Source organism: Raphanus sativus, chromosome 4, assembly GCF_000801105.2.
Source record: "Raphanus sativus cultivar WK10039 chromosome 4, ASM80110v3, whole genome shotgun sequence".
Classification (NCBI taxonomy): domain Eukaryota; kingdom Viridiplantae; phylum Streptophyta; class Magnoliopsida; order Brassicales; family Brassicaceae; genus Raphanus; species Raphanus sativus.
The window spans coordinates 28,816,136-28,837,881 of record NC_079514.1 but is presented as its reverse complement, the minus strand read 5'-3'; the positions used below and the strand labels follow the sequence as shown (position 1 = coordinate 28,837,881).

At 38.3% G+C, this 21,746-nt stretch overlaps 3 protein-coding genes and 1 non-coding gene across 6 annotated transcripts; 3 read left to right on the top strand and 1 right to left on the bottom strand.

The window, feature by feature from the left end:
• LOC108847370 (shikimate O-hydroxycinnamoyltransferase) lies at positions 1-5,085 on the top strand. Of its 3 annotated transcripts, none has more exons than XM_057007461.1 (9): positions 1-119; positions 237-588; positions 2,201-2,285; positions 2,458-2,826; positions 2,924-3,292; positions 3,410-3,652; positions 3,739-3,917; positions 4,051-4,456; positions 4,546-5,085. In XM_057007461.1, the coding sequence occupies exons 5-9, from the start codon at positions 3,115-3,117 to the stop codon at positions 5,061-5,063; spliced, it is 1,524 nt and encodes a 507-aa protein (XP_056863441.1). In that variant the 5' UTR covers positions 1-119; positions 237-588; positions 2,201-2,285; positions 2,458-2,826; positions 2,924-3,114; the 3' UTR covers positions 5,064-5,085. The 3 variants fall into 3 exon arrangements, with proteins under 3 accessions (XP_056863441.1, XP_056863438.1, XP_018476094.2); XM_057007458.1 differs by having other exon boundaries at positions 2,370-2,826; XM_018620592.2 differs by lacking the exons at positions 1-119; positions 237-588; positions 2,201-2,285; positions 2,458-2,826; positions 2,924-3,292 and having other exon boundaries at positions 3,300-3,652.
• A 97-nt stretch (positions 5,086-5,182) lies between these two features.
• On the top strand, positions 5,183-5,379 carry LOC130512039 (U2 spliceosomal RNA). Its single transcript, XR_008945603.1, has one exon. It is a non-coding gene; the product is annotated as a U2 spliceosomal RNA (small nuclear RNA).
• A 22-nt stretch (positions 5,380-5,401) lies between these two features.
• On the top strand, positions 5,402-7,096 carry LOC130510799 (probable myosin-binding protein 6). Its single transcript, XM_057007462.1, has 3 exons — positions 5,402-6,374; positions 6,450-6,644; positions 6,735-7,096. Exons 1-3 carry the CDS (start codon positions 5,703-5,705, stop codon positions 6,756-6,758), a joined length of 891 nt encoding a protein of 296 aa, XP_056863442.1. The 5' UTR covers positions 5,402-5,702; the 3' UTR covers positions 6,759-7,096.
• Positions 7,097-7,562: 466 nt separating this feature from the next.
• On the bottom strand, positions 7,563-11,372 carry LOC130510798 (very-long-chain aldehyde decarbonylase CER3-like). The gene is made up of 11 exons (XM_057007455.1): positions 11,146-11,372; positions 10,806-11,029; positions 10,463-10,722; positions 9,941-10,160; positions 9,520-9,647; positions 8,942-9,198; positions 8,747-8,854; positions 8,465-8,671; positions 8,281-8,391; positions 8,013-8,186; positions 7,563-7,922 (listed from the first exon to the last, which is right to left on the bottom strand). Exons 1-11 carry the CDS (start codon positions 11,191-11,193, stop codon positions 7,752-7,754), a joined length of 1,908 nt encoding a protein of 635 aa, XP_056863435.1. The 5' UTR covers positions 11,194-11,372; the 3' UTR covers positions 7,563-7,751.
• Positions 11,373-21,746: the final 10,374 nt, after the last annotated feature.

Below are 21,746 nucleotides of genomic sequence, written 5' to 3'. Positions count from 1 at the left end.
GATCACACGCCTCCAAGTCAAAGCTCTTAGAGCTAAGGCGGACGTTGCTGGTAGTAAGTTTAGTACATATGAACTGCTGGTGGCGCATGTATGGCGTTGTGCTTGCTTCGCAAATGAAGGTAATGAGTTTGATCTTGTTGGAAAAACCTTCTCTTAAAGCTAAAAGCCTAAAAAAGTTCAGAGAATCTTTTGTACCTAACATTCTCACTTTACACCTTTTCTTTTTTCAACCACAGATTTAAGAGAAGAACACTTGACGAGGCTGCATATATAATATTGATGGGAGGTCAAGACTAGAACCGAAGCTTCCACAAGGATACATTGGGAACACTCTCTTCCACGCTCGTCCCATATCCCTACTTGGTGAGTTTCGCAGAGAGCCTTTCACCACAACTGTGAAGAGAGTTCATGAAGAGATAAAGAAAATAGACAACACGTACTTGAGATCCGCTATTGACTCCTTAGAGAAACATCCTGATCTTGACCAGTTGGTCCCTGGTGAAGGCAATCCGATCTTCAGCTGTGCAGCGAACTTCTGCATCGTTGGTCTACCCAAGGATACTGCTTATGAGTTGGATTTCGGGTGGGGTAAGCCTTTCTTCAAGAGAACTTCACATTTGAATGAAGGGAAAGGTTTTGTAGATGAGTTTTTTTTTTTTTTTTTTTTTTTTTGAAAAAATGTTAAATTTTATTCAAACAAAAAAAACGTTTTTACAATAAGTGCAACAAAATTGAATCTAAAAGAAACAAACTCAAGCATAAGGAGAAACTAAACTCTTTTAGAATCTAAACTTCAAAGAAAACCCAAAATCCCCCTCAAACTTGACCATATGGAACAAGTCAAGTTTGGAAATGTCATGAAATTCCCCTCATTAAAACCCACATTAGAGAAAACCTAAATGGGACAAAACTCTAATGTGGGAAAAAGAGTGGAAAAATCATAACTAGGGGACAAGCAAGAAAACCAAAACAGCCTCAACAGCCTTCCAAACACACATCCTCCCATCCAAACACACATCCTTAGCCTTCCAAAAAAACTTCCCAAAAGATGGACTCTTCTTTAAACCGCCATTATCCTCACTGCTCTATACCATAGACAAAGAGCCAACTCGGATCATAGCTTTAGCTTCTTCCAAACCAAACCTCCATTGCTCTCTTATACTTCTCGCCTTTCTTACTCCTCAGAGATGTGACCCTATTTCGAACCATTTTATCCAATCTGACTGTGAGACCGGCAGCTGTCTGAGATAGTTCTCCAACTCTTCTCACATTTCTTTCCCTCCAAATCGCATACACAGCAACCTGAAAACAATAGCGATAGAGAAAAGTCTCTGTTTTCCCAGATAGCCCTCTCACAACTTCTCGGAGCACCCTTGACCACTCATAAACACTCCTGTTTCCAGCCAAATTCTTTACCAAACTACACCAAACCTCCTTCGAGTAGCCACAGCCAAAAAAAAGATGATCTCTGTTTTCTAGAGGCGCTTGACATAACCAGCATTTCACATCAGCTTGAGGGTTCCATCGGCTGATTCTATCTCCAGTTGCTAGCCTATCCTGAACTGCAATCCAAACTAGAAAAGAAAACCGAGGAATTGAACCAGAGAACCACACTCCTTTGAACCAAACGACTTTCGGATTTTGAGATCTGATGATGTTCCAGGTTTGGACCGTAGAGAAGATATCCTTATAATCACCATTTTCTCTCTTCCAAAGACACAAATCATCTTGATCATTAAGACCTCTATTTTTTAACCTCATGACTTCTTTATCTACCAGCTGAAGGTTTGGAGCTCTATGTCTTTTAGTTCTATAGAGCTGAATAGCATTTTCCACTGTGCTGTTGATAGGGATGCCAAGATCCATTGGGCCTCTATCCCCCGTAATCTGAATCAAACTTCCAATCTGAGACCAGCAATCAAACCAGAAAGAAGAGTTAGATCCGCTGTTTATTTCCTTCTTCACCAGTTGCTTGGCCAAGGGTCTTAGCTTCAAAAGTTTCTTCCACATCCAAGAGCCAAGAGAACTTCTTTCATTAACATTCCAATACGATCCCTTCCTGATAAGATACTTCCAAATCCAGCAAACCCATAAAGAATTTTTTCCAGAAATAATCCTCCATATTAGCTTCAAACAAGAGACTTTATTTGCATCAGATAAATTTTTCAATCCCAACCCGCCTTCATTTTTTGGCCTGCAGACATTTTCCCATGCAATCATAGATATGAGTTTAGACGAAGAAGGAAGCTTTATTGTGTTTATGTGCTTAAAGAAGACTCAGCTTGGTAAGTTCAGGAAGCTCTTCTATGAGTTTCTCAATATATCTGCGTTGTGAACTTTTCATCTCAGTTGTGTTTATGTGTTTAAAGAAAACTCAGCTTGGTTCATGCCGCCAAATCTCAAGTTTAATTGATCTTTATAGTAAATCACATGTAAGGGTCAATGATTATTAAGCAGTACAAACATATGTGAAAGTGGTCTTATACTGGTCACACAAATGGAGGCTGAGGCCAAACGAGCATATGCGAGTATTTGGGTGGATAACGATGGGTTTATAGCAGAAGGTCCAAACAAGAATGTGGCGTTTGTTGTTAATGGTGGTAAGGAGCTTGTGATGCCAAGGTTTGATAACGTCTTGAGTTGATGTACGGCGAAGAGAACGCTTACGCTCGCGGAACAGCTTGTAAGCAAGGGGATGCTCAAAAGTGTGAAAGTTATGGATATGACAGTTGAAGATGGAAAGAAGGCTGATGAGGTGGTGCTGCTTGGGAGCGGAGTTCTCGTCAAACCTGTTGATTCAGTGGGATGAAGAAGTTATTGCTGATGGTAAGATTTAGAGAAGCTTCAGTTATCAATTTATGATGTTCTTGTTGAGTAGAACTGTGGCTGATTGAAGATGGGTTTGTTGTTTTTTATGACACAGGAAAAGAAGGTCTTATAGCCAGCCAAAGGCGTTACTGGATCTGTTGCTGGAAGATATGAGCTCTGGTCCACCCTCCGTTCGTGTGCTTGTTCCTTACTGAGCCAAACCATTCTCTTTGTTCACCAAAGACGATCAACTTTGAGTTTCTTTTTTAGTTGCGCTCTGTTATTGCAAGTTGAAGTTTTATCCAGATGTATCCTGACACAATTCTATGTATATCTATAGACTATAGTTGTAAAGGTTCACTTCTAAGTGGGGCCCAGTTCCGACATGTGTGCTGTGTTAGTTGCGTCTACTCCTCAACACTTTATATTCTTTTTTTTTTTTTGTCTTTCCAAAAGGACCAAAACTTAGGTGGTGAAAAAAGTGGTAAAGCCTTTTTTGGTCGTTCTTATTCTTCAATCTCTTCCACTTTCTCTTTCTCGATCAGCTCAGGCTTAATCGAGTTGTATTCTTAGTCACCTCTCTAGATTTCTTGTGAAGCAGGAGCCTTGGATCAGATGAAGATTGAGGTGAAGCAAGCTAGGATCGTAAAGCCAGCTGAAGAAACACCTGTAGACAGTCTATGGCTTTCCAATTTGGACCTGATACAGGTGAGGTTTCACATGGGCATCCTCTACTTTTACAACCCTTGTTCCTCCTCCAATATTCCCAACACTCCATCCCTCATTGATGCTCTGAGCAAGGTGCTTGTCCTCTTCTACCCTGCCGCTGGGAGGCTACAAAAGGGTAAGACTCCAAAGTTCTTATACATCCCTGGTTAGATCTCTCTGGAGTATCATTTTAATGTTACTTTCTGCTTTATATGTGGTAAGATAAGAATGGGAGGTTGGAGGTTCTATGCAATGGAGAAGGAGTGTTGCTTGTGGAGGCTGAGTCTGATTCTACTCTACAAGACATTGGCTTACTCAATCAAAGTTTGGATCTCTCTCAACTTATGCCTACTCTTGACTACTCAGGAGACATCTCCTCTTTACCTCTTATACTCCTTCAGGTAAAGCTTTTCCTCACATCTGTTTTCTATAAAAAATGCTTTGTTATATGGTCTATAGACATTACATGCACATGGACTCTATGAACAATCATCTAACAGATATGTTACTGATTCTTTTTTCTTTTGTGCTAAGGTTACATACTTCAAATGTGGAGCCATCTGTATTGGAAACTCAATACACCATTCGTTCGGAGACGCTGGCTCTCTTGTATGTTTCATGGAAGCATGGTCCAGAACTGCTAGGGGACTTCCGGTTAAGATAACTCCTTTCTTCGACCGCACGGTTCTCCGTGCACGAGACCCTCCCTCCCCTGTGTTTCCACACACTGAATACCAACCACCTCCTGTCCACAACCCACCAGTGAAATCCCTCGCTTACAGATCAAATCCTGACTCTGATTCTGGAGTTGCCAGTCTCAAGCTCACACGTCTCCAAGTGAAAGCTCTTAGAGCCAAGGCAGAGGTTGCTGATAGTAAGTTTAGTACATATGAGCTTGTGGTGGCTCATATCTGGCGTTGTGCTTGCTTTTCAAATGAAGGTAATGGATTTGATCTTGCTGGTAAAGCCTCTTTATCTGGAAGCTAAAAGCTCTTACTCTAACACTTGCGTAGCATTCTCGATTTACAGATTTAGGAGAAGAGCACTTGACGAGGCTGCATATAATAATTGATGGGAGGTCAAGACTAGAACCGAAGCTTCCACAAGGATACATTGGGAACACTCTCTTCCACGCTCGTCCCATATCCCTACTGGGTGAGTTTCGTAGAGAGCCTTTCAGCACAACAGTGAAGAGAGTTCATGGAGAGATAAAGAAAATGGACAACACGTACTTGAGATCAGCTATTGACTCCTTAGAGAAACATCCTGATCTTGACCAGTTGGTTCCTGGTGAAGGGAATCCGATCTTCAGCTGTGCAGCGAACTTCTGCATCGTTGGTTTACTCAAGCAGACTATTTACGAATTGGATTTCGGATGGGGAAGGCCTTTCTTCAAGAGAACTACACATCTGAATGAAGGGAAAGGTTTTGTGGGTTTGAGTTTAGACGAAGAAGGAAGCTTTATTGTGTTCATGTGCTTAAAGAAGACTCAGCTTGGTAACTTTCAGAAGCTCTTCTATGAGTTTCTCAATGTGTCTGCGCTGTGAGAATACCAAACTTTTCATCTCAGTTATGTTCTGTGCTATAAATCCCACATCGGTAAGTTAAGTTGGTTTGGAGAAGAGAGGAGTAGTATAAATAAAGATGCAATGCCTCATAACAAATCATACCTTTCTCGGCCTTTTGGCTAAGATCAAGTGTAGTATCTGTTCTTATCAGTTTAATATCTGATATGAGGCCCATCGGGTCTCACGATATTAACTCTATTTTTTTAGGGAGGAGGCCCATCAAGATAGCTTGCTATTTGGGGTCTCTGCGAGTCGCCCATGCGTTGCACTAAAGCACGGGCCCGGCTCATCCCACCAGTAAACCAGTTTAATTTTTTAATAAATGGTCTTCTGGGCCTCTCATCTGTTTGAGCTCTCTATTGATCGGGATAATCAATCCAAATACAATAATCAAGTCAAAGTTTAAAATAAGCATTTAAAAAAAATGGAAAAAGCTTGTCTGCACGTTAACATGTCCCACTCCTATGTGGACTTTGGACAATACCTGGTCGGCTTTAGATCTCGTTTCTTCTTTCCCGCTTTCTTATCTCATAGGTTGAGAACCGAACCTCACGTTGACCCCATAGATCAAACAATACACGAAAGACTCCGTAAATTGTGAATCGAAGAATTGTGAGAATGGTGGAGAGAACGATGAGTCTAGGCGTGGGAGGCAACGGAGCAACCATGCGAGCGCAGCAGGAGCTTCTTCAAAAGATCACTCGTGAGCTCGACGCTGAACGGGAAGCCTCTTCTTCAGCTGCTTCAGAGGCCCTGTCGATGATCCTTCGCCTTCAGGGAGAGAAAGCAGCGTTGGAGATGGAGGCTAGTCAGTACAAGAGACTGGCCGAGGAGAAGATGTGCCACGCCGAGACTTCTCTGACGCTCTTCGAAGATCTGATTTACCGCAAGGAAATGGAGATGGCGTCTCTGGAGTTTCAGGTTCAGGCTTACAGATGCAAACTGCTCAGCCTCGGCTGCTCTGATCAGGCCGAGGAGAAGAAGAAAGGTGATGTTGAGAGTAGTAGTTCTTTGTCTCCTCGTCAAGACTTGAGCGCGTGTTGGGAGCAGATCAGGATGATAGACGATCGTGTTCGAGAGGTGTCAGAGTCGAGAGATATTTCCAAGGGATCGAAATGGGGTTTGCTTAGGCGTGAGTCGATTTCACATGCGCTGGTCTCACAGGTGAGTAGTACTATTCTAGAGTCAGCCAAGAGTGACGTCAGTTCGATAATAGAGATGATCAAGAACCCTGATAGAGAGGTTCCAAGGACTAAGGAGAGCCTTGCAATCATCTCGGAAGAAAGAAATGTAAGTCGTCATCATCATCTTTGCTATAGAACAAATGGGTCAAGTGTGCTAATAATGAGTAGAAAGAATCCACAGGTCAGAGGCAAGATGGTGAGTAGTAAGACGCCAAAAGATACGAGCATCATGGCAGAACATATGAGCTTGCTAAAGGAGATTCGAGAGCAGATCAGTGAAATGCAGTCAGAGATGACAAGCTTGAGATCAGAATTGCATCAAACTCGACTTGTGTCTCATTGTGAGGAGGATCGAGCCCTTAACTCAATTCAAGAGGTAAACTACTGTTCTTTCTACTTTGGTGATAGATGCTTGAACTGACATTCATAACTTAAATACACATCTTATTTTTGTTTTCTTGAATAGGCCATGCTTCACTTCTGGCTTTAGAAGCTACATTGCGGCGTGGTTCTTGTTTCCCATTCTAAGTTACTTAACTTCCCAAGAGGAACAGAAGGGATGTAAAAAGGAAACTGATAGATTTCAAAGTAAATTTCTAGTATTTGTATACGTAAGTCCTTTGGCATTGTGAGAAAACAAGATCTTACATCTCTCCCTAATCTAAGAGACATGGATGGTAGAAGTAACTTAAGTTGATCAACATTGATGGTTAATTCATCTTTCTGGCACTGCTTTATTGAGAAAAGAGGTACATGTTGAAGGGAACTGGAAATAAGTAGGTGCAGTTTTCAGCCTCATTCTTATTCAATACAATAAGGTCAGACACAAGTCCAAACTGAACCTCTTCATTTTCTTTACAGAATCAATGAACCAAAACAAAGAACCAAAGTGAAAACATTTCAATCAAACAACCAAACATAGAACGGTTCTATAAGAACCAAAAAGGATGAACTATAGATCAATCCCAAACTCTCTCAAAGCCCAAACCATGCTTAAAATACTCATAACCTCTAAAAACTCAGAAACTCTTCCTATTTTTACTCTCAATTACTAACTAGGTAAGTAGTATCCTTGTCTTCTCTATAAACTATTATCAGAAAACCTTACATAAATCAAATCTCCATTCTTCTTTCCAAAAGTTATTGTATAGACAAGTTTCATAAGCATACACAGTAAGGACATAAATAAATAATACCGCAGAAATCAAATTAACATGTATATCCTGCTCTTACTTTGCATTGATATTAGGGAAAACTATTAACAAATTGATTTTATTCAATATTTTCTTGGAAATGCATGCAAATATGAATCTTAAGGAAAACTAACATGTGGAATACATCTTTAATTTAGAAAGGTGAAACAATAGCATAAGGTGGAATTCTAATTCTTGTATTTTTTTTCCCTGCTTGCATCTTTCACATGTACAAAGAATGGCCAAATCTTGGAAGAATCAAAGACAACAATCAAATGGTTCTCTCTCACTCAATCACTGAGTGAAGAAACAGAGCTTAGCCCTTGTCTCATGGCTGCTTCCCACACTATATCAATACGGTCAACATCAATGGCTCCAACCTCATGATGCTCCCAACCCTCCAGCATATGAACCAACCCTCCAGCATGGCACGCATGGACCACCCCTCTCTCCATCGTGTACTGCCACAACACACACAGTTTTAGTCCAATGTATCAAAAGGTTAAAGACATAAACAAGAACTCGATCATTAACCATTCAGTTCTTTATACCTCGCAGGTTCCTACTCCTTGAACATCTTTAGGGAGCCGCATTGCTGCTAGATCACCGTAAGTACAGTTCCTTCTAAACTTGAGGATTGGTGGCACCACAAACTGGTGGAAATGCGTTCCTGCAGGAGCCCAGCTCTGCTCCCTCGGCGTTAACCATTTCCCAACGATCCAAGTCTGCATATATACATAACTCAAGACTCCCCAAAGTCACATTATATTATATACTCAAGAAATGAAAACCAGTTATCTAGAAATCAAAACACAGTACCTTGCAGTGTTGAGCAGCGTTGTATTTGGTCACTTGTACGAGGTAGTTCTGGAACTCATCAGGAGCTTCTTTCTGAATCTTTTGGAACCTCTCCGTCGATAACGTCAACATCTGTCAAATCGTTTTAATATCTCTCATACTTGGGACAATATAGTTCGGTTAAGGATTAAGTAAGAAAACTTACGAGAACTCTCACTCCCTGACGACAGAGGTAAAGAGCGATGGCTCTTCCCAGCTTAGAAGTGGCTCCCGTCAAGAACACCTCTTTCACATCTTTTGAAATTTCATTGAGAATCACTGCTGCGGTTAACGTGTTGCCGTGGACCACACGTACTCTAAGGTCAGGGTGCTTGTTAACAAACAACGTCCCACCACCATTTAAAGCTTCGTTCTGAGCACAAACCAAAACTAAACCCTTTTTAGTAACTTGACTCGCACGCTACAAATTTTGGTTTCTGACACAAACCTTGTTTAGAGCAGCCAAGCTTATAACTTTAACACCAAGCTTATCAGCTCTCAGAATCGCAGCCTCGATATGATTATTAATGCCTTGTTTAGCAAACGGTAAGAAGTACTGCCAGAAAAAAAAGGACAAAAAAAAACTCTAATAAAACACTCTGTTTTCAAGGGCAAGGATGAAAGAAACAGAGAGAAGCTTTACGTGGAAGCCAAGTCTTGGAACGGCCCAAAACTGGCAAAGATTGTTCCTGAGGGTATAGAAGCTGTAAATAAATGGTTTTGACCAAAGCCACATGCCCAACGTTACCATGAACGTCCATGGCCACATCGGCAGCAAGAAGAGCCTCGTGGTGTATGGCATTGAAGCGAACGATCTGAACACAAACGGTGCGTGCATCGCTGACATTACATCTACCCCATGAGCCAAGAACACAAACTCCGGCACTCTCTTCTGTTCCCCTGTACAAAGAGATCAATCTAGCTAAAAGAACTTGGTCAAAGAAAGGGTAATAACGTTCAATACTTTGGCTCTATAGTCTAGAGGGTTGACTTTGATCAGAAATAGAAAACTCTCACCAACTTTGGTTGCACTAAGCACACACTCTACATCTACTAATGTCTCCTCATAAATTGTCTTAAAATTGTTTGGTATTCATGTCTTTAAGTTATAGGAGAAACTAAAGTTTATTCAGCTAGTCTAGTATTAACTTTTGTTTGTTAAAGTTTTGGGTTATATTTGATCAAAAGAAAAAAAAATTGGGTAATGTTATTTCATATTACCTGCAGCTAAACGAATCTTCTTTTGGAGTTCCCACGAGTTTGGGTTTAGTGTGTTTCCCAAGACATCAAAGATAGGCATAAACAGACAAAAGTTTGTGTCCATGCCTTCATGATGTAGACTATGGTACCTGCGTGATCCCAACAAGAATAGTCAACTTTAAACATTTTAATCATCACAATTAGTAAAACTATTATAGATGCAACTAAAAATGTGAAACCACAAGTTCCTTTCTTTACACATCTTTGCCAGCAAATACAATATTGGAAAAACCATAACAAAGTCACGTTAGTATGTTCCTTATTCAATGCATAACGTTAGAAGAGCCAGCCAAATAAAAAATAAAAATAAAAACTTAACAAAAATAGAAATGACATGTGAATATTTTGTAGAAAGTGTAAGATAAACGTTATAACAACATACGTTGGAGTGTAGATGAGATATCGTAGCATTGGAAGAGTCTCGAACAGCTTGTGAGAGAAGATCTCAACGTTACAATGTCCTAAACATCTTAGGAAGTCAAACATGATAGCGTATACGTAGATCAAGCTTAATGATCCAACACCTAACAAGCAAGACCCAATCAAAGGAACTCCAGCTACTACACAGAGGATAAGACTTTCCAATAACGTCGCATTTCCAGCTGCATCATATCAAAGATGTTATTACATCGAACAAAAAAAAAAGAGAAAAATATTCACTCAATCCATTCTTTAAAGATGGTTCTTTTGCATATGCTTGCACGTATTAAAAAATACGTATCTTCTGTAATTATCAATTTTAACTAAAAGTAAGTCAATAGCAGTAAATTCAATTTTCCTGAAATTTACAATCTACTATTATTAAATAATAAAAATTTGATGAAAACAAAAATCTTTGTGAAACAATATTTTTTCAAATTTTTTTTATCTTTATAAAACGGATGTAGTATTAGTGAAAACTTACCCGTCATGGGATTTGGAACAGTTGATGAGTGATGGAAAGAGTGGTAATGCGTGAAGAGGTAGTTGTTACGATGAACAGATCTATGAAGAAAGTAGTATAAAGGCTCTGAGAAGGTGACGTGTAGTACAATCAACACGATGAGTCCTTTCGTGTTCCACAGAGGGATGTCCAGAGGGATAGTACTGTTAATCACCATCAGTGGAGGAGATATGTAACAGATCATGCTAGCTATTATTGCTTGCAGAAGTATGTAATTGTCCCTGAAATAAAACTCACAGATCAAAACTATAACAAGAACAGAGAAACAAAACGAAAAGTGGTTAAAAAAGGGTTTTGATTTTACCAGTGCCATTCATGATCAATCTGTTTGTAGTCAACACCTTTAAGGTTAATCCTTAGAGAGCGAGTCACCCAAAGCATGTTGTTGTAAACGCTCCAAAGGACATGAACGAGTCCTTTGAGTCCACAGATGATGAGGATATTGAGACACCAAAAAGACCTCGAGTAATCTTCTTCGTATGCTAACGAGTATGCTACTTGAGCAGCTAATGGAAAGTACAAAAGATACTTCACAGATAGAGAAACACACACACAAGCCATTGAGATTTAGAAGAGAAACCTAACGTTTGAAAAAAACTTAAGAGCAAAGTTTTGTTTTCTTTAAGAAAAACAAACAAACAAACCTTTAGATTGCCGTAGTTTCCCCAAGGCCAAGCTGATAAAGTAACCATTCTTCTTATTCTCGCAAATCCTTATGTTTACCTCCTCTCTCTTTCTCTCTTCTTGGTTTATAAGTTTATAACCTTAAAGATTCCTCCAGTTTTCAAGCAATCCTGAAATAAAGATGTTGATCTGTTTGTGGAGTGAGAGAGAGAGAGAGACTTAACCGGTGGGGTTCTTTTTAGAGATAATTAGGTAGATATACACTTTAGAGCATCTCCAATGGTGTTACCCACCATTGGAGTCCTTAGGATTAGAATATTGTTTTTTTTCTTTTTCTGAATAGTTAAGGATTCTAACCATAATTATATCTCCAATGGTGTTATCTATCATGGAGTTCTTAGATTTTTTTTTTTTGAATTGAATCTTAGAGCTTTGGAATTTTTATATGTGTATATGTATATGTGTACATCTATGAACTCTATGAAACTATGATCATTAATCTCAATCAACAAAACCGAAATACAAAGCAAATGCATAGATGAAATCGAAGTAGAAGATTGTTTTGCTCACCCATTGTTCTCGTGTCAGGCGAGAGAATCTTGTAACTGCTCTTTATCTCTCTCTTGGTGTGCTCAGGAATCGACGTCATGGAGGTTGAAGAAGAATCTTGTAAACTGCTCTTTATCTTGTAACTGCTCTTTATCTCTCTCTTGGTGTGCTTAGAAATCAAGTTCACTGGTTCCTACTATATAAGCAACACTAACTATATAAGCAACGCAATTTTGGTTAGTGGAATAAAGCTCAATCTCCTTACTCCACACATCTACTAAGTTTGTGAATGTCTCTCTTCTCGTCACATCATAAACTGCATTTCACCAATAAACATTAACTAAACAGTTTAAAGACAAAGGAGATGTCTTTATAATCTCTTGTAATTGAATGGTAAAATGATGGGGATTACCGAGAATGATTCCTTGGGCGCCTCTGTAGTAAGAGCTCGTCAGTGTTCTAAACCGTTCCTGTCCCACTACAAGAACAAAACCGAGAATGTTACATTAGTTTCCGTTATGAAAGAACATAAAGAATCTTTAAGTGCAGAATCACCAATAATCAATTCTTCAGACAAGATCTTAAAGAACGTGTGATCATTAAACAGAGAATGTCCAACACAAAAGCAGACAGATGATAATCAAATTCAAGCTCAGTCAGATATAATGTGAACTACTGTTTGATTAAACGACACATAAAAGTACAAAGCTAACATCTTTTCTGGGTAGAAACCCACGAGATATCAAATTGCAGAGAAAGAAGCTTTGAATGATTTTACGAAAAAAGAAGCAGAGAAAGACGCAGAGAAAAAAACCCACGAGATATCCCATTCTCTTACAAAAAAAAGAAGAAGCTTTGAATGATCTTTCTCTCTCTCTCTCACCCCGATATTTTCTCGATCTGTAATTGCAGAGAAAGAAAAAAAACAAGGTAGAAACCCACGAGATATCAAATCAACAACTACAAAAAGGTGATTCCTTTTGATAAAAAATATGAATCTATTTTAGCTGTCTGTAGTGCTAATGATGATGATGATAGATGATGCTTATCGTTAATGATTACGTGACTCTCCCTTTGGAATCAACAATTACCTCCTTCACCGTGACTCTCCCTTTGGAAAAACTCCAAGCTCCGGTTCCATTGACGATTGAATCCACGCACAAGAAAGGAGCCGGAAGTACTAAGAACGGTCGTGATTCTCCTCGTCAAAGACTCGGCGTCAAGATTTACGGCGACCAAGTCGCTAAACCAGGGGCCATCATCGTTCGTCAACGAGTCGCCTTTCCTTCCGTCGTAGAGATTTTTTTTTCCTAGCGAATCTGAATGAATTTTTTTTTAACACAACTTTTCGTCTCACCAATCGGAAGCTGCCAACACATTAAGGACTTAGTCCTTAATATCCTTAACTAAGGATTGATCCTTAGGTTATCCCAAATATTATATATTTTTTTAATCAATTTGCATAAGAATTTGAGCTAAGAAATGCCTAATATCCCCCGTTGGAGATGCTCTTAGGAAAGAAAATTTGCAAACTATCCTACGCGCTTCAAAACTCCAGTTTCCTGTAGATAATTTTGTACCCCATTCCGATATTACCCTTTAAACAAAGCACGTTGCCTATTAACTCAACTATTCTAAGTTTCTAGGCTACTGTTAAAACATAGGGCAGATAGTAGGCTCATCTCCTCCGCATAATTGTATTGGTATGTGGGACCTTCTGTAAAAAAAATAACATATTATATGCTATATTAGAAGTTACCTTTGATAAATAAAAATACTACTTTATCTACCAACATCACTCGGACCATTTACGCAATAATAATGTTCTTTTTCAAATAAAATGTCCGTCAAGAGTAATCGACAAAGATAATGTTAGATGTTATATGGAAACATGATGGCACCACAAGTGTCTTATTTGTGTATTAATATATAATGTAATTCTAAGATTCGATAATAAAATTATTAGAAGATAAAAATAGTGTTAGACGTTAACTACAAATGTATTAATATATAATGTTAGATGTTATATGGAAACATGATGGCATCAGCATCACAAGTGTCTTATTTGTGTATTAATATATAATGTAATTCTAAGATTCGATAATAAAATTATTAGAAGATAAAAATAATGTTAGACGCTAACTACAAATGTAACGTTTAACTAAATGTGTATGCGCCAATGTTAAATTGTAAAAATTAACTTAGGTTATTATCATATTTACATTGTTTGTTAATTGAAATGTTAGATTGTATTAGTGGCCAACAGTTGTCTTATCTGTTAATTCAAATATTAGTGGTTAATCATTAGTATACGCGTGGTGAAATTAAAAAGAACGGGAAGTGTGAGCATTGGTGATTGTATACAAAGTATTTAAAGTAGTAAATATAATTTTTAGTTGTTAAGTATTTATATTATCTGTTAATAATGTAAGATAAAATGAGTCCAACAATTGTATTAAGTGTTAATTCAAACATCAATGATTAATTATTAGTATATATATCTCTGGTGAAGCTAGAGAAGAGACAGAAGTGCATGCGAAATTATTGATTACATTAGCATGATGGGGTAAGGGTGAAATTTAGAGTTTGCTAAATGTAAACTTAGAGGATAATAAAACCATCAGAATTATTTAACTATGCATAGAGAATAATAAACATCTTCGGGACCAAAAGAAATTTTTTGTTCACTGATAAGGTGAACTATATTGTCCACAGACTTGTCCTCTACCTCATCATGGTAGCCGACAAAACGTCCCCCTACAACATTAACAACAAGCTATTACTTCTACAATATACTACATTAGCGCGCGATCATTCAACATTATCACTGCAAATCCTATATGCATGTGGACGTTAAATAGTAGTTAAAACTATAACATTTATTGCCACTAATAACTACTACAATAGCCATTAACGTCTAACTAAAAGTTAGCAGATATTGTGACCACAACTCCAACAAGTTCCTAAAATATAAAAGTTAAAGGCTAGAGAAAATTTTAACATCTAAAAATAATGTTTGTAATTATTATTAAAACACATAGATTCTCGAGAGGTTTATGTTTGTAATTACTCACTTTCGCTTCTCCACTAGCTCTCTAGACTCTAGCATATGCTTGATTCACACAGTACTGGATAAATACGAGGGGAGGCGGTATGACTTCTCGCTCTTGTTCTTCTACTGCTTGGAGTCATAGCACCCAGAATCCGACTAGTTATCTGACTCAAACAACACCACCGGAGTCCGCATTTAGAAATGATCTTTTTAAACATCGTGTTGCGCAGGAAGTCAATCTCTTCTAGATCTAGAGCGTCAATTATAGACTCAATCTTCTTCGGCTTGTGATTTTGTTAACTCTTTCGCCAATCGGTTCTTTTCCGGCTGCAAACCCGTCTTCTGGAAGTGGAATTTGCTCCTGTAAATTTTCTAGTTTTGGTCTTTGGAGAGAATTATGATTTTCGTACGAAATAAAGAAGAAGGATCTAGGAGATATGCCTATTTAGAAATGGCTTGAACAGATCGAAACTGTAAATGCTGATTTCTCGGTTTGCCTTTAATATTTTTAGTAGAAAAATATTTAAATTCAGATGAACCTTTGAAACATAAACATGTCTAGCTTCTGACACTTTATGTAGAGTAGACTATAGAGTAAGCGTGTTTGTTTGTAAGGGTGAAATGGTATTAAATTAAGTTGGCACAGTTAAATGGTAGTTGCCTAATTTTTGTGAAATCTGTGTATATACGTCCTAATTTCTCTTCTTTTTAAGTGTCAATGAAAGAGATGGAGATTTTAGTTCGTTGAAAGAGTTAAAACCCCAGAAAATTACTAGGCCTTGTTGTATTGTTTTTTTTTTAATACCTGCCTTGTTGTGTTTATATGACATTAGCCTAGGCCTTAGCTCTATTTACCTACATAAGCATTGGAACTAGGATGGCCAACTAAGACCCAAAATGTTGTTTTACAACAATATGCTGAGCAAAATCGCTTTTTACATGTGTAGTTAAAAAAATAACTAAATCATTTTTCTCCTGAAAATAAAACTGTTACAGACAAGTTGACTGTATTCAGTGATAACTAATTTTCTTTTTTTGATAACTAATTTTACTCTGTTTAGTACTAAATTCACAAGCTAATGCAAATTTGGTTTCAACATTTTTAGCTTGGTGAATAGCAGATGTTTTGGAGTTTATTTAGGTTTGCTCAAACAAAAAACTAGATCTAGTTTTCTTTTTTTTTTTAAAAAAAAAGAAAAAGATAGTTCTTGTTAACCAAACATACATTAGTAGGTTTTATGTATTCCATGACCTAATCATCAAAACTTCGAAAACATATTAACTTTTATAATGAAATTATTGACCTGTTTTTTGAACATTTTGTTACTTCTAAGAATTGAGACATTGATCCAAAAAAAAGTGGCGACCCCCCCCCCCCCCCCCCCTCAATTTAATGTTCGGTTTACAGTTAAAGCAGCGATGGTTACACTTCTCGATTTCCGTGGCTTCTTTATATACTTCTACTCTTTATCATTCTGTCATTTTTATCCAACCTGTCCTTTTCCTATACTTTTTATACTTCTTTTATATTTATAAAATGTTTTTTAAACCATATGAATCCCGCATTCATGTCAAGTTCGGTACAATACTAGGACTACTTACTATACACAAGGCTTAGGATTTAAGCTTCATACAAGTAAAACAATCAAATCTAAAGGTTGGTCAAAAAATATATCATAACTTCATAAGCTGTAATGTCAGCCTCACTATTTAATACATTGACAAGAAAAATCACCCCAGTATTTATTTTTCTTGTACGTAGTTGTTAATTTCTATGTCAATGTTTTTTGCATCTAGAAGGAATTTGATTTTAACAATTAATTAATGCATAGAACAAATATACACCCAAGAAAGCCTGTTCATGCTTGAAAACACACGCCGTATAGGAGAACATTACTCGCATGTGATTGCAACATTTTCAACATGGACTCACATTTTGAACTAGTAAAAGCTTATGCATGATTTTGTTGATCAATACGGTTTTACCCAACTGACCAAAATTATGCAATTACCACTAAAATTCCATTTTTCTATCACTAATACAATGATTTCCTTTAAAACAATGAAGCTATTATAAAATGACTTAAATAATTAACTATGTTAAAAAAATATTGAAATTATTAGAAGGCAGCATCAATAAGAAAAACACTAGCTATTCATATACTCCATTCAAAACAACAATTTAAAACAAAAAACAATGATCGTACTTGTAATACCCCGATTTTCCAAAATAATATAATAAATAATAATCTTCAAAATACTCAATTTATTACTCATTATAAATCCAATAACTAACCATAAATCCAATATTCACATAATTCTCGGAAAATATCGATAAAAGCATAAAACCGAAGTCTGAAAATAAGAAATAAAACTCCCAAAGTACCCATCCAATAGCAATAACTTCTGTCCGCCAGTCTCACCTGAAAGGGGGAAAAAGAGGGGTGAACAACAGGGGAGTCGCTCAGTGAGGTATGGGATGCTAATCCGCAAACCACTGACTTGAGTAATAGAACTCCCGCTATGGAAGTCTAGCTCTAACATGAACACACACGATGCCTAACACATCACACAAACACAAACAATGCGATGATAGCACACAACTAATCCATACACCCCGCATTTCCTCATAAGGATATAATATATATACTCTGCGTCGCTAGTACAGTATGTCTCTGTACCCCCGCACACCATGATCTGCGTAGATATGCAAACGTCTCTGCACCCCGCCCACACACACAAAATCTGCGTCGCTAGCTCAGACGTCTCTGGGCCCCCGCACACCATATCTGCGTCGCTAGCTCAGGCATCCCTGAACCCCCGCACACCACATCTGGTCGACAGCTCAGATGTCTCTGAACCCGCACATCACATAGCCCCTACTATATAACTATGTACATACATACATATATATCTCATATCTCAACATCACACAATCCAATCAATAGTTGAATCCTCTAGACCCCTAATTCCGGTTTACAATACATAATCTAACTAACAATCACGACTCAAACAGACTCAATTCATATTTCGAAATCTAAACTACGATAGAAAGAATTCTATTCTGGTACGGAATTTACGGAATAGACCCTCACCTTTGCCACGAGTTCTGAAGATAACCTGAGAAAACACATAATGAACCTTGACGACTCTGAAACAGCAACTCTGGAACTCTCTGAAAATAAATAGATATGATAATTCTGGCAGGTCTTTACCCTAGAGAAAACAGATGGATATCTCAAGAACTGACCGTTAACTTTTCAATCCGTCCGGTCATAATGTAGTCCTATATGTCCTCTGTCCATAGACACCGAGTTCACTCCGATCGGACACCATTTGATTAACCAAATTAGCTTCACCTCCAGGCTGGTCGCAAACGAAGACTGCAGTAATATTTCTCACGAAAACAAACACAACTTTCAGAAAATAACTCGAAATGACAATCCGCTTCTTGGAGACGATAGATAAAAGAGTGAAATACTTAGTGACAAATTTCCAGATTGAAAGCTTTCATTTAGGTCGGCCGTTTGGCCTTTACGCTGAAACTGGTCGGAACTGTATCTGCATCACTAAAGCTTCAGCTTATCCTTGGCCAAGAAGCAACGTCAATAACTTTCCAACCGTGCCTTGGTTTTACGATCGGGAAGATGATCTGGAAAGCTGACAACGAGATCTTTCGATTGATATCTCGCTCGTTTGCTGGTTCCTTCTAGATCAACGAGAAAACACTGATGAAGTTGACTTATCGGCAGATCCGATCTACAACGAGTAGCCCAAAAGAAAAGATCATAACTATTAGATGAAAAATCCAAATGATGATCCGCTTTCTGATAAACATAGATCTATGAGTGTAGAACATAACCTCAAAATTTGGCTTCGAAATACTTAGTTTTGATCGATCGTTCTTCAGTTCTCCATAAACATGTCTGATGAGCTTTAGTCTCTCTTCTCAAATGGTGTGATGGCTCCTCTTTCATGGTGGCTGGAGATGGAGAAGAAGATGGCTTAGAGAAGGTTGAATCTCCACTGACGGCACATAGCTTTAGGTTTTTAGGAAACTTATAATTAACAATTTAATATATAAGCAATTGGTTTATTGTCTTGGTCCAAATTTTAAATCAAACCGAATACCAATTTCGGTTTAAAGATTTCGGGTCGTTACAATTCTCCCCCACTAATAAAGAATTCGTCCTCGAATTCAAATCATGAGTCGGCTGTCCACTACCATCCGAAAGAAGCTCTGAACATTCAATCCTTCTTTGAGTCTCGGTCTCCCAGATCTCCTCCAGGATCTTGTTCCTCTCACAACAAACTTTGACCAACATGGTCATCATCCCCTGAACCCATTTTTATTTCCGGTTTATAATCTCAACTGACTGACAAAGTGCATACAATTTTTTTTTTTTTACCATGATCACTTGGCAGCAGCTGCAAAATGAGTTTTTTTTTTTTTTCTCTCTCCTGACTTTCCTCAAAACTGACATATGGATTACGTCTTGAAACCCTGACAACTCTGCTGATAACTTTAAACTATAAGCCACTACTCCAATCCGCTCCAAATAGGGTATGGTTTCATATAACTTGGTTTAAACTTCTTTAGCTTTCGAGTCTTAGATCCTTCCTGAGATGGCCTCATTTTCATATATACTAAGTCTCGCACCTAAAACTCCAAATCTTTATTGTGCTGATTTGCATAACTCTTTTGACGGTTATGGGCTTCCTTAAGCCGAACCTTGAGCACCTCAACTTGCTCTACCATCTCCTGAACTTTGCTGATTCAAATCTTGACTCTCCCACACTTTTGTCCAAAAAGTGGTGTACGACAAGGCCTACCATAAACTGCCTCATCTGGTGCCATCTCATACTCGAATGATAGATGTTGTTGTAGGCAAACTCTGCTAAAGGTAGATACTTTTTGCAGCTCCTTTCTCAATCCAAAATACAAGTCCTAAAGGTATCTTCCAAAGTCTGAATAGTCCTCTCTGTCTGCTCATATGTCTGCAAATGATAAGTTGTACTCATGTGAAATTTTGTACCAAGTGTCTTCTGAAAAGCTCTCCAAAATGTCGATGTGAACTTTTGCATCATGATCTGATACAATACTTACAAGAACTCCATGCAACCTCACAATCTCTCTAATGCAAATTTGTGCCAACTGATCAGCTCCATTTGTTTTCTTAATCACTAGGATATGGGTAAACTTGATGAGTCTTTCCATGATCACCCATATATCATTCTTCCCACCTGAGGTGGTCGGTCTTCCAGTAACAAAATCCATAGTCACCAAGTACCATTTCCACTATGGTAATGGCAGATCCTGCAATAACCCGCTAAACACCAGATTCTCAATCTTAACATTAGACATGACTGACACTGCGATACAAATGTAGCAACATTGTTCTTCATACCAGGCCAATAAAAATATAACTTCTTATCTCTATAACTCTTAGATGTCGGCCACGCTAAAATCGTAGTGTGATATTTTCCAAATCTTGAGCAACTCGTGCTTACAGAACCACATAACCCAAAATCCAATTTTTTTTCCTACCAAAAGAAAAACTTACCAAGCTAGCAAATAATTGATGCTCTCCAACTTAACCAACACAATCCGTAAATGCTCTGCATGCTCCTCTCTGCTCAAATAATAAATTACGATGTCGTCGATAGAGGCAATCACACACTTATCCAAGTGCTGACAAAAGACATCGCTCATAATATTCTTGAATGCTACCGGTGCATTTCGAAAACCTAATCAGCATCACCACGAGCTCATAATGTCCATAACATGTACAAAATCCCGTCCTATGTACAAGCTCTCAATGGTGAAGTACTCGACCTGATGAAAACCTTATCCGAGAGTTCATTCAGCTGCTTTTTCAACTCAGTTATCTCTGCTGGTATTAAATGGTACTGCGCTTGTGAAACCGGTTCTTTCCTTAGTTCCAACTCAATCATACGAGCGTCTACTCTAGCTGGTGGTTCTTCAAAAAGCCTCAAATACATCCTCATACTTTGCAACCACTGAAATGTCCTGCAAGTCATGATGTCCATCATCCTTAACCATCTCGATAGTCGCCAGAAATCCCTCTGCTCCCCTCTCCAATAGATCCTCAACATGCAACATGGAGACAATAGAAATTCTTCGGTAAGCCTGAATACACTGAAATGTGATATTCCCATCACCTCTAGAGATATGAACTCTTTCTCTTGGGAAATCTAGTTCCACTCGATGACGTGACAGCCAATCCATTCCAAGTATATCATCATGGTAATCCAGCCCTTCTATGCCAAGTCTCCGATGAAATCGACCCCTCCCAGTGCGACTGGTACACCTCGATTAACGCCAGTGGTTCCCAATCTCTCTATGCCGGTTGTCTGAATCTTCATAACTTAAATACAATCTGAAACGGTCAACACCGCCAAAATCTTGCAAACCAAAACAAGCATAACTCCAGTATATACAAAACGCAAGGTGCCGCAGCCCCAATCCAAAAGCGATCCCACGAGTTTACAAACTGAACATACCTCCAAAATAGTCAATTTACTCATACACAAGAATAACACATGCCAACCAATGGCTCACCTATCACACCAAATAAGCTCCAGTAACCAAACACTCGCGGAGTGACGACTTAAAGTAAGGTGGTGGCAGAAACATCACAAATTCACTGGCAATCTCCGAGAACGGTTGACGAACCTGATAAACAACTGAGCAATCAAACAAACTGTGACATCCTCCATCTATTAAACATCTGGCTGAAACCCTGCTAGCTAGAGAACGGATAACGATGAGTAAACTCATCGTCATAAAAAGACAATTGGGTTAGGAGTTACCGAACAGAAAGGTGCTAGTTACTCTTATTTTTAAAATTCCCCCAATTCCCAAATTATTTTTCAAAATCGTCCAAAACCGATTAAAATCGCGTCCCACAAATCGCCATCCCGGGTCGGAGCCGGGACGGAACCCGCTCTGATACCAAATTGTAATACCCCGATTTTCCAAAATAATATAATAAATAA

Bases quoted from the DNA above. Each gene is read 5' to 3' on its own strand.
- LOC130510799 (XM_057007462.1), top strand. From the start codon at position 5,703: ATGGTGGAGAGAACGATGAGTCTAGGCGTGGGAGGCAACGGAGCAACC. The intron at 6,375-6,449 runs GTAAGTCGTCAT...AAGAATCCACAG, and splicing joins TCATCTCGGAAGAAAGAAAT to GTCAGAGGCAAGATGGTGAG. The intron at 6,645-6,734 runs GTAAACTACTGT...TTTCTTGAATAG, and splicing joins CCCTTAACTCAATTCAAGAG to GCCATGCTTCACTTCTGGCT.
- LOC130510798 (XM_057007455.1), bottom strand. From the start codon at position 11,193: ATGGTTACTTTATCAGCTTGGCCTTGGGGAAACTACGGCAATCTAAAG. The intron at 10,161-10,462 runs GTAAGTTTTCAC...GATATGATGCAG, and splicing joins TGTTCCAAATCCCATGACGG to CTGGAAATGCGACGTTATTG. The intron at 9,648-9,940 runs GTATGTTGTTAT...GGGATCACGCAG, and splicing joins TATCTCATCTACACTCCAAC to GTACCATAGTCTACATCATG.
- LOC108847370 (XM_057007461.1), top strand. From the start codon at position 3,115: ATGTATCCTGACACAATTCTATGTATATCTATAGACTATAGTTGTAAA. The intron at 3,293-3,409 runs GTAAAGCCTTTT...CTTGTGAAGCAG, and splicing joins CTTAGGTGGTGAAAAAAGTG to GAGCCTTGGATCAGATGAAG. The intron at 3,653-3,738 runs GTAAGACTCCAA...ATATGTGGTAAG, and splicing joins CGCTGGGAGGCTACAAAAGG to ATAAGAATGGGAGGTTGGAG.